General features: G+C 42.6%; 1 protein-coding gene across 1 annotated transcript; it reads right to left on the bottom strand.

The window, feature by feature from the left end:
* Window positions 1-2582: 2582 nt before the first annotated feature.
* On the bottom strand, window positions 2583-6190 carry LOC115368171 (stathmin). The gene is made up of 5 exons (XM_030064173.1): window positions 6097-6190; window positions 4116-4159; window positions 3855-4027; window positions 3490-3681; window positions 2583-3388 (listed from the first exon to the last, which is right to left on the bottom strand). Exons 2-5 carry the CDS (start codon window positions 4129-4131, stop codon window positions 3326-3328), a joined length of 444 nt encoding a protein of 147 aa, XP_029920033.1. The 5' UTR covers window positions 4132-4159; window positions 6097-6190; the 3' UTR covers window positions 2583-3325.
* Between the last annotated feature and the right edge of the window lie 3524 nt (window positions 6191-9714).

The raw sequence follows: 9714 nt of genomic DNA, 5'->3' as shown, positions 1-9714 counted from the left end.
GTGTGTATCTGTAATTATCGGACCTGTTGTGCATACAGTACATTATTGAGCTGTCATGCATCAGTTTGCAGTGATTTACTCAGTCTCTAGGAACATGCTGCACTCACTCCACTGGCAAATGCGGAGCCACATCAGAGGCGGTTACTACAGGAGTGCTATTCAGCTTTAATTCCAGTCATACTGCATTCCTAGGTGGGAGACATTAAAAGTGCATTTGGCTTTTTCAGCCCCCACATTCCTACACACCTTCCTGTCAGCTGTCAGTCTCAATAGATTCTTCTTACTATAATTACTCAATACCGTGGTGGAGTAGCAGAGCAAATCAAGCATGGAGAATGAGTTTACTGACAAGGACCTTCACAAGCGTGATATTTCTTTTGTCACCCCTTGCTTTGTCTCAGACAGGTCTTTTCAAAGTGCAGACAGTTGCCAGCCTTTATAGTTATATCCTAATCTGTCTTCTACATTACACGCAGCACAGACTCAGCCAGGTACTCTCTGTAAAGAGCCAAGAGGTGGGTTTTTTAATGTGAAGCTGGATCAATACTAAAGCAATTCCACAGGATATGTCGCAGTTAATAAGTATGTTGAGATTCCTTATTACGGCGGGCCTCAGAATGAGGTTTGGGAACACCAAGATGTCTTTGGAAGGGTTTCCAGGGGGTTCCAAGCCAAGGGGAAAACAATTAATTTCACTACTGTTTCATCAGAAATGATCCCAGCTTGAGAATATATGAAAATGTCTTTCAAATCATAGATTTTACAGTCACAGCTGTTATTTTTCCATAGAGCAGTGTTTACAGTTTTACAATTCATTATTAAATCAACAACTAAAATCTTCCCATATGTGTTCCTGAGACTAAATCTTTTATTTAATGATTGTTCGTAGCACTAATGCAGTAATTGTCTATTTGGGGTCTTTATTTGGAGAAATACAAACTTATAATAGTTACCTGTGTTAAGAAGTAATACAAATAACTTTAACTACATTGTAATATGTAGTTTAGATTAGAGTGTCCCAGCCCAGTCCTCAAGTCTTGCTTGATCTGCAAGTTTTTTGTTCCCTCTTTACTTTCACACACCTGATTCATGCTATTCCATTCAGGTAGAGCTGTTTCAGCTGCTCAACCAATCAACATTAAGCTCTTAATTGGATCAGGTGTGCAAGAGTTGAGCTGGAACAACACAACTTCTAGGACAGGAGGCACTTGAGGAGTGGGTTGGGGGATATTGGCTTAATTACTTGCTGAAACCACAAATTACATTTTTGTCAATAAATGCGATGGATGAATTCCAAGTTTCTAGAGATAGTCTTAATTTTTTTCTCTAATTTGTAACTGTTTTATAGATGGGTGGATGTAGATAGTGAGGAGAAGAGAGAGACTGGAGAAAGTGCAACATTGCCCTCTAGTGGTCGGCAATGTCTCTACAATAATGAACATTTCTGTAAACGAAAATGCCACTAAAGTCCATTTTAATACATACCCATACTCCAGAGAGAATGAGCTCCGAAGATTCCTGGTCATAGTTTATGCAGCTCAATAGTTTATATCTCAGTATTTTTATATCTCAGCAGCACAGTCATGAGTCGTATTTCTGTCATGTCTGGCTTGCTCATGTGCTCAAATATAAACACAGGAATATATGAGGACACCCTGGTAGCTCACTTGGTAGAGCATGTACCAATTATCAAGGCTGAGTCTGTACTGCAGCGTCCTGCGTTCAAACCTGAGCCCAGGCCATTTGCTGCATGTCTTGCCCCCTGCCTCTCCTGTCTCTCTCTACTGTGACTGGCAAATCAAGCAGAAGTGCCAAAAAACACAAGACTGTAAGAGACTTCTTCAATTAAGTGGAATCTCCTTTAGCATGCTCCTGCTGGAGTCAAATTAAACTCTTGGAGCACAGTCTATATGCTATATATATATATACTTTATATGTTCTCATACTTGATGTCCATGTTTGTCAGAGGTAATGTGACACCACCAGGGGGAGACAAAGACTGCTAAAGTTTTGCAAAGATGCTGGCCCAGTTGTTCTTCCATAGCTTCAGATTAGACCAATGTGATGTGATGTGCACAGGGCAGTCCCTACCCACACATTAGTGCTCAAAAGGAGCACCGTCAGTACAAACGTACCCAGCTGAACCTGTATTTCATCCACAATTTTTAATGGTTTTGATGCAATTAGAGAACATGTAGGAACTGTGAGTGATGTTTCTCCGTTTCTGTGCAGTAGGCCAAATCCACTCTAAATTTTACTCACACATAGTGCTGTGGTCTCAAGTGTGCAATCAGTTATTTCCCTATCCATTACCTGTCTGGGTAAGCTTTTTCTTCTGAAAGTGATTGAGTGTTGTTAAAAAGCCCAGCAGACAGTCCAAGCCTCCTACAGTGGTTTCAAGTGAAAAAAGGATTTGATTTGCTGTCTAGGCTGAAAACACATTGCTTTTATAGAGACCTTGAGACAAAGGAAGAAGCCTGGCACTGATGAATACAAGCACTGCCTCTCAGCTTGCTATCACCTCCATATAACAGAGCAAGACATTAAAAAGATGTTTATGTTTCAATAAGCAAACAAAAAGGTGTGTTCACATTTTTTTTTTTATTTTGTTTTAGTACAACAGTTCAAGTCAACTAGTTACTGTATCTATTAAGATGCCAAAGTGTATTGCTCTTTTGCATTCCATGTGTAGACCCCCGTTCCAGTCATGTCCCAGATGGCATCCATTTACATGTCTGGCAAAGTTGATTCACAGCTATACAGCAAGAAGTCATGTGCTTTGAGATAAACCCCCATAATCTTACAAAAGCAAAGAACAGCAGCGGCACAAAAATGATCTTTAGGAGCAAAACTAGCATATTCTGGGTAGCAAAGCTGCACTAAACACCTGCACCTAAAACAGCTGACACCTTGATCAAGCTGTGTGCTACTTTTTAAATAAGTGCCAACAACAGGTGTGGTTCACAAGGACATTTCCAAAACGCACTATGGAATAGGCAGGAATAAGAGACTTATGCATAGAAACATGCTTCCTCAAAAGGATAAGTATACACTGCTAATTTTTAAAAGGGCAGAAGCTGCATTGACAAGCTACATATCCTAAATGGATTAGACTCAAAAAAGGGGGGAAATGATCCACATGTAAAACCAGCGCAAGTACACTTATAGCAGAGAAGGAGAATTGAAAAAATTCACAAAGTGGAACTTGTTTTTCTTATTTCAAAAAGGTGGGTAGTGAACACAACAAAAATACTGGCCATCAAACAAAAAATAAATCAATCTTTGGATACGTAAAAAACCCTATACAATCCCCAATTTGTAAAGTTCAGTCTTCTGAGGTGCCCTCTTTGGTTTCCTTGTTCTTTCGCACCTCTTCCAACTTCTTGTCCTAAAACACAACACAGAAAGAGATTTAAAAAGTTAAAGACTACACCATTCTACTAGTAAAATCCTGTAAAAGCATCCATTTGATTTCACCCAAATACAAACCTTCTCCTTGAATTTCTCATTCATCGCTGCCATAATTGCTGTGCGGTTCTCTTTGTTGGCCTCCATCTTCTGATTGAGCTTTTCCTCTGCCATCTTGCTGAAGTTGTTGTTTTCCTCCATAGCTTTCTGCAGCACCTCCTTTTCATGCTCACGCTTCTCAGCTAAGTGCTTCAGAACCTCTGCTTCATGATTCTAGAAAAGGAGAATTTAAAAGAAATTACATGCCCAGCCCAGACAAAAAGAGAATTGCACAACTGAAATGGTGATTAGTATACAACAAAACAAGTATGAGACATATTCAAGTATCCAGGACCCATGGTAATGCCCTTTGGGGCATAATGTTTGTAGAAGGCACACAATCCTACCTTGCGTCTCTCCTCTGCAGCCTCCAGCTTCCTCTGGATCTCCTCCAGCGACACATCCTTCTTCTTGGGAGGAGACAAGGGGAACTCACCCTTGGCATCTGGAGCTGGAGCCCCCAGGATCACCTCAAAGGCCTGGCCAGAGGCCCGCTTGTCTAGCTCCTTCACCTGCATATCTAAAAACAAGTTCAAAAGGTAATTACATTAGAGCACCTTGAAGCATGAATCTAGGCAGTAAAAGGACATTGGCATTATATAACTCACCGCCAGAGGATGCCATCTTTATAGTGCACTGTAGGTCAATAAACCTGGAGGGGGAAATATAGAAAAATGTCAATTTACTTTGAAACACTCCATGATGAATTGACATCAGCAGGTGCCTCCTTAATACAGACCACTGGCGACCTCTAGCGGATTTCTCCCACCGCCGTTGCCCATGTTTCTAAGTAGTGAATACAGCTTTGAACACAAGCCAAGACAAAACAAGGCTTAGTAGCGACATCCACTGGCCGCCTTCGGCACTACATGCAACCACCGCCCATCAATCCACACAAAACGCACTGGCACTCAGTGACTGCATGGTACATCGACCATTGTTTATCTTTCAACTTGTGGCAGCAAAGACAATCCGATCAATCTAAAAATCAAGCAATCGCGTGATTACATGCGGGGCGAGCTTGGCCTGTTCCAAAGCCTGTCGGGCGGGTTGTTAATTAGCAACCCACCAGCCACCTTTTGTTGAAACAAAAGGCTGTGACCAGGGTGGGTGCAGCAGGCGGTGCCAGGTGTAAGAAGGCCTAGCCTCGGCCTACTAACATGGAATATTTACCCAATTGGCATCAAATTTCTGAGCAATGAGCAAATCGAGGGGGAGGATAATCTACATGGAAGCACCTGTTCCTTACACCATGTGTCTGAGCTGCAGGAGGCTGGTGGGGAAGGGGGGAAAAAAGAACACATTACCACCACAGCCCAACAAGATGGCAGAAAGATTGCAAGACGAATTCGAGCTCGGTGCCCACACGGAGCGTGGTGTTGCAGACAAAGATTTGGCAAAGTGGCTGAAATTTAACTAGTTTACCACCAAACGCTCACAATAGACGTGAATATCTGGGGCAAACTGTCGCGGTGACAGCCAACTGACAAGCCATTATTTGCCCTAGTGGTTTAATATGAGATAAGTCACCAAACGCGCTTGGAGGGAAACACTCCTCCGACCCCCTTTGTGATTTTTCTTTATATTAATTCAAAATGCGCTTTGAGCGTATTACTTAATCGTTGCTCTCAATAATACTTGAACCAGCGTTGCCACACCAAGCATGCTGTCCCTCTGCATGTGTAGTGCCCACACCTTGCCATACCAAACTGACGCCCATGCATACTTTGAGGGAAAAAAAAACATTTTGGCCAGTGATGCTGGCATTGATTTGGTTCAACAGAAGCTATCCGCTGACTTAGAGAATTACAAGTCGACAGTGGCCGTTTTTTTTCCCTCCCTAATTTTGGCTCAGGTTGTAGGCTGTTTCAGTGAGCGGCTGGTGTCATTAGCACACGCATAACAAGCAGGATGAAACAAAGGCGCTTTTGACAGCAACGTGACGGACAGCTGCAAACAAAGACAAGCTTACGGCAGGCTCCTTCCAACGGCAAATGTCGAATAACGGAACTTCAACGATTAAAATGCTGCTCTGACACCCAAGTGGGGCCGAGTGTGAGAATAAAGAAAGAAGACAGGTTGTCGTTGCAACCAACTAACATTCACATCGGTGTGAAAAGAAGGCGTCCAAGTCTAACCACGGCTGTGTGTTTTCTGGTCGTCGGTGCCAACTGTGCCAGCGTCTCCATCCATACAATAGGCTAACAGCCCCTCAACGAGCCACCACACAAACAACTATTAACAAGCACAGTTACCGTTTGACTGCTTTGTTAAAATAATCCAATCGAGCAAAAAAGGCTTTAACTCAAGTCAGTTTCAACATATCCATCATCACCGTCAGTCAGGCACAAAGGTAATGTTAGTTAGCTCTCAAGCTATAGGCGCCACACGCTGATTCCAAACAAAAAAAAAAGCAAGACGCCTCGAAAATACTCGCTAGAAGTAACGCTTAAATCCTAAAAAATATTCTACACGTCTTGATTTAAGTCCATTACACGGTCATGAAAGTGGATATGGTCGTTCTGCGGGCAAAGAAAAAAATATCCTATTGAGTTTTGGGGTTTAAAAGATGCTGTCTGTCACACCCACCTTCAAGAGCCGTGGATGCTGAACTCCTCTCAGCCTGACTTTGCCGCGAGTTCTCTGCGCGAGCGCGGCACGCTCGCTCATAAATGGACCAAAACGGGTGCCGTCACGGCGTTTGCTGCACCTTCATTGGCTGGCTCGTCGCTCCATGGCGCTCCTGGTAAGTGTAGTTTTTGTGGCTTCTAGACGTTTGAATTTGTTTGATCCAATCGTTGACAATGAGATTTATTTTACTCACTATGATGCGCAGCAAAGGACAATCACAGCAGGGAACCAGAAAGACCAAGCCGATAGTTAGGGGACCTAACACTAATAATTAAAAACACTGACCGAATATTCATACAGTTATATGAAATCATCTTACATCTAAATAGGTTACAGATAGAGGCAGGCAGACAGCAGGTGGTCCTGAAAGCAAGTTAGCCCATGGGAGTCTGCTGGGAGAGTGAGCCACAGCGCAGTCTCTCTGTGATGTTGCTCTGCTGATACCCGCCAGTGGTTTTTACTCTATCAGCACACATCTCCTGCTTCATAATTTAACCAAGATGAATTAGCAATAGAAATTGGTGGATGATTTAAAGGCAACAGTGGTACCTTTTTGAGAAATATGAGCTTGATAAATGCCAGAGGGAGATGCTCCTCTTGTGCTATATGTCACCACTATGATGTAGGCTTCATAATCCTGTGAATTTGTACCTGTATTGTAGGCAACAAGGTCACATTTTACAACATGTCAGGCTTTTGCAGGACCAATTTTGCATATATACATTAGTAACAGCGTCAAAAACTGCATGACTGAAGAAAAAGGTTTAATATCACTCTTGACAATAACCTTTTAAAGGTCGGGCAGGATGCTGGAGTCAGGTTGAACTTGAGTTTTCAAAATGTTTGAAGTAAACTGTTTGCAGTGACATGTTTTGTGACCAGGGACTAAATATTTCAGGTGTCCATGGAATGCTTGAACTCATTTTGGTTAAAAAGCCCACTTTTTATTTCCAAGAATCTTCTGGAGATGTAAATATTCAACAGTGCCAAAATGGTCATTTAAATTGAGGCGCAATAACATCATGTTGAACTGACATCGAGTGCTGTAGATTGAAAAGAGGAATAGAATGTGATAGAAAAGAATGAAACAGAAATCTCCAAGATTGTAACGTGCATGCCTTATCATTAAGAAGAGATCCTATTTTGAATCAGCTTTTCCTGTTTCTCTCTCATATTGGTTGCCATATGCTCTCCACTGTCTCTAGATTTCAAATAGACCACATGCAGCCTCCCTCTTTTCCTCTGTCCTGACACGTCCATGGTCAAGACATAGGCAGGGAAGGAAAAATTCTCTGTAATCCTCCTGCAATGCTTCCTAAAACGCTGACTTTAGTATCTCTGGGTTAAAATAATAATGATAGTATTTTAGTCTGTGCAAATTCAGCGAAGCACAGTGGCTGTTGTTCCAACAAAAATGTTACCTTGTGTGTCACTGCCTCTTAATTTATTCAGTGTTCAGCCCAGCTCTAGGCCTAAATGACACGAATCTTCATGGTCTCTGCTTCTGAATGTTTCACATGATCCTCCAATAAAACACTCCTTATGCAAATGCCTGTGGTGGGACTGAATTCAGCTTCAATCGATGTAACCCAGACTTTTTGATTCCGCACTATTTTTAGCTTAACATTATTCTGACGGCAAGAGCAGCAGCAGTGTTACTTTGCTTTTTGTTGAGGCAGAGCGATGCTGAAAATATTTGAAACCTTCGGGCTTACAGTTAGATCTATTTTTACCGTTGTCATGTCAATGTGTTTTCATGTCTGGCTTTTGAATTGGGCCACTAATTTATGTTTTTGACAACGACACTTTCGTTGGTATGTTTCAGCAGAGCCAGAGAGGGAGTCGATCAGTCCACACTGCACATCCAATGCATGCAGAGCCTCTTCTTCTGCCCCCCCAGGTCACTGAGTGAAGCCCTGGGTGGACTGATTTGATTGTTACAGACAGCCTGTAGACATTCAGGCTGCTGCAGTTTGACTCCCTACAATGGCAGAGTCACCCGACAATGTTGCAGGGTTTTGCCATGTGAAGTCAAACACAATTACTGCGGTCATTATTCAAACATAATTACTCACAGTGGTCAGTATGAAGTAAAGATTAGAGAAACTGGCCTGTGATCTGAAGGTCACCAATGCAAATCCCCACACCAGCTGAGTGGGAAAGCATTGGTGGGGAAATTGTAGTAGGAACATTCTCCCTTGCCCTTGAGCAAAGCACTAAACCTCCCAGCTGCTGTGTAGCTACTCATACCTGTTTTTGACCAAAACTATTCTGGTTAATGATCCAGTTCCATTCAGGAACTGGATCAAGGTGCTTACTAACTAACTAACAACCAGAAGTGGAACCACTGTGACAGAGGTGTTGCTGGGCCACTGCCCACTGACTCCAGCACTGCTATGACTGAATTCAGCCCCAGTCTGCTAATTTGCTGGTCTATGAGCCAGACCACTGTTGAGGACTTCATAATATGCCCCCATCTCACCCCACCTAGCCTTATTTTCACCAGGTCCCTTTTGGATTCTCTATACTCCTGCATTCTAACAAACCCAGTCTTCACTAACTTTTCAGCAATTTTGAGATACAAATAACTTTTTGTAATACTCCCTTCCATCTTTTCCTGAAGTTCAGGAGACGTCCAAATTGAATGCAATAGTTTTGTTTCTTTGGCAGAACACTGCAAACTCTTGGAATTCTCCATCGTCTCCACCTTTCCCGATAGAATAATACACGCCCACGCTTGTTGTCATCACAGTTCTCCCTTCAGGTAATACTGTTTTTTGGTTCCAGCTGGGAACCAACTTTTCAGGCTGTGAACCAACTTATTTTTGGTTTTGAAGTGCTAAGAACAGTTCAAAATTGGGTTTGTGAGCTGCAACCGAACCATTCCTTGTTGGTCAAGAAGGTGGGCACTATTAGAAGACACTAGTAGATGACTTCTTCTACTGAGCAGCTCCCAGTATGAATGTGTATAATTGAGTGTGACGCAAGATGCTGGTGAAGAGACTGGAAAAAAAAAGATTAAAGTTTCACAAAACTCAGGCTTGACCAAATGAGACCATTTAGACTCAGCTGACAAAAATGTGGAAATTGTTGTGATTTGTGACTGAATCGGGCCGACAGTGACAACCACATAAGCTCAGCATTCAAGTCTCTTAATCACACAATTTTTGTGTCATAAGTTTTGAATCTAAATGGTCCTAACTTCCCTGAAATTTTACATAGTGCACCTTTAGTTATATGCATATGTCTACACAATTCAGCCCATTGGCTTGCTGTTAAAGTTTGACTCAACTACAGCATCCATTCCATAAATCATAAGAACATCGCAGGTGCTGTGTACGAGTATAGTTTCTGTATATTTCAATACAAGCCTGTTGTATCATGTGTCTTCCGCCCCAATTTGATTCGGTCAAGCAGCTCTGCCTTTACGAACGGGAGCAGATGGTCTTCAGGGCCTGCCAGCATCCGTCTCCCCACTAACGGGATCTCTGTTGCCTCGCAGGACAAAGACAAGTGAATGAGATAGAGCTGGGTAGGGCAGAGGGAGGCACGGGACAGGAGGGTTGTCAGCTCAGT

This window comes from Myripristis murdjan, chromosome 11 (genome assembly GCF_902150065.1).
Source record: "Myripristis murdjan chromosome 11, fMyrMur1.1, whole genome shotgun sequence".
Taxonomy (NCBI): domain Eukaryota; kingdom Metazoa; phylum Chordata; class Actinopteri; order Holocentriformes; family Holocentridae; genus Myripristis; species Myripristis murdjan.
This window is presented reverse-complemented; position numbering and strand designations above follow the sequence as displayed.

Bases quoted from the DNA above. Each gene is read 5' to 3' on its own strand.
- LOC115368171 (XM_030064173.1), bottom strand. The intron at 3,682-3,854 runs GTAGGATTGTGT...CTCCTTTTCTAG, and splicing joins CTGCAGAGGAGAGACGCAAG to AATCATGAAGCAGAGGTTCT. The intron at 3,389-3,489 runs GTTTGTATTTGG...GTTGTGTTTTAG, and splicing joins ATGAGAAATTCAAGGAGAAG to GACAAGAAGTTGGAAGAGGT.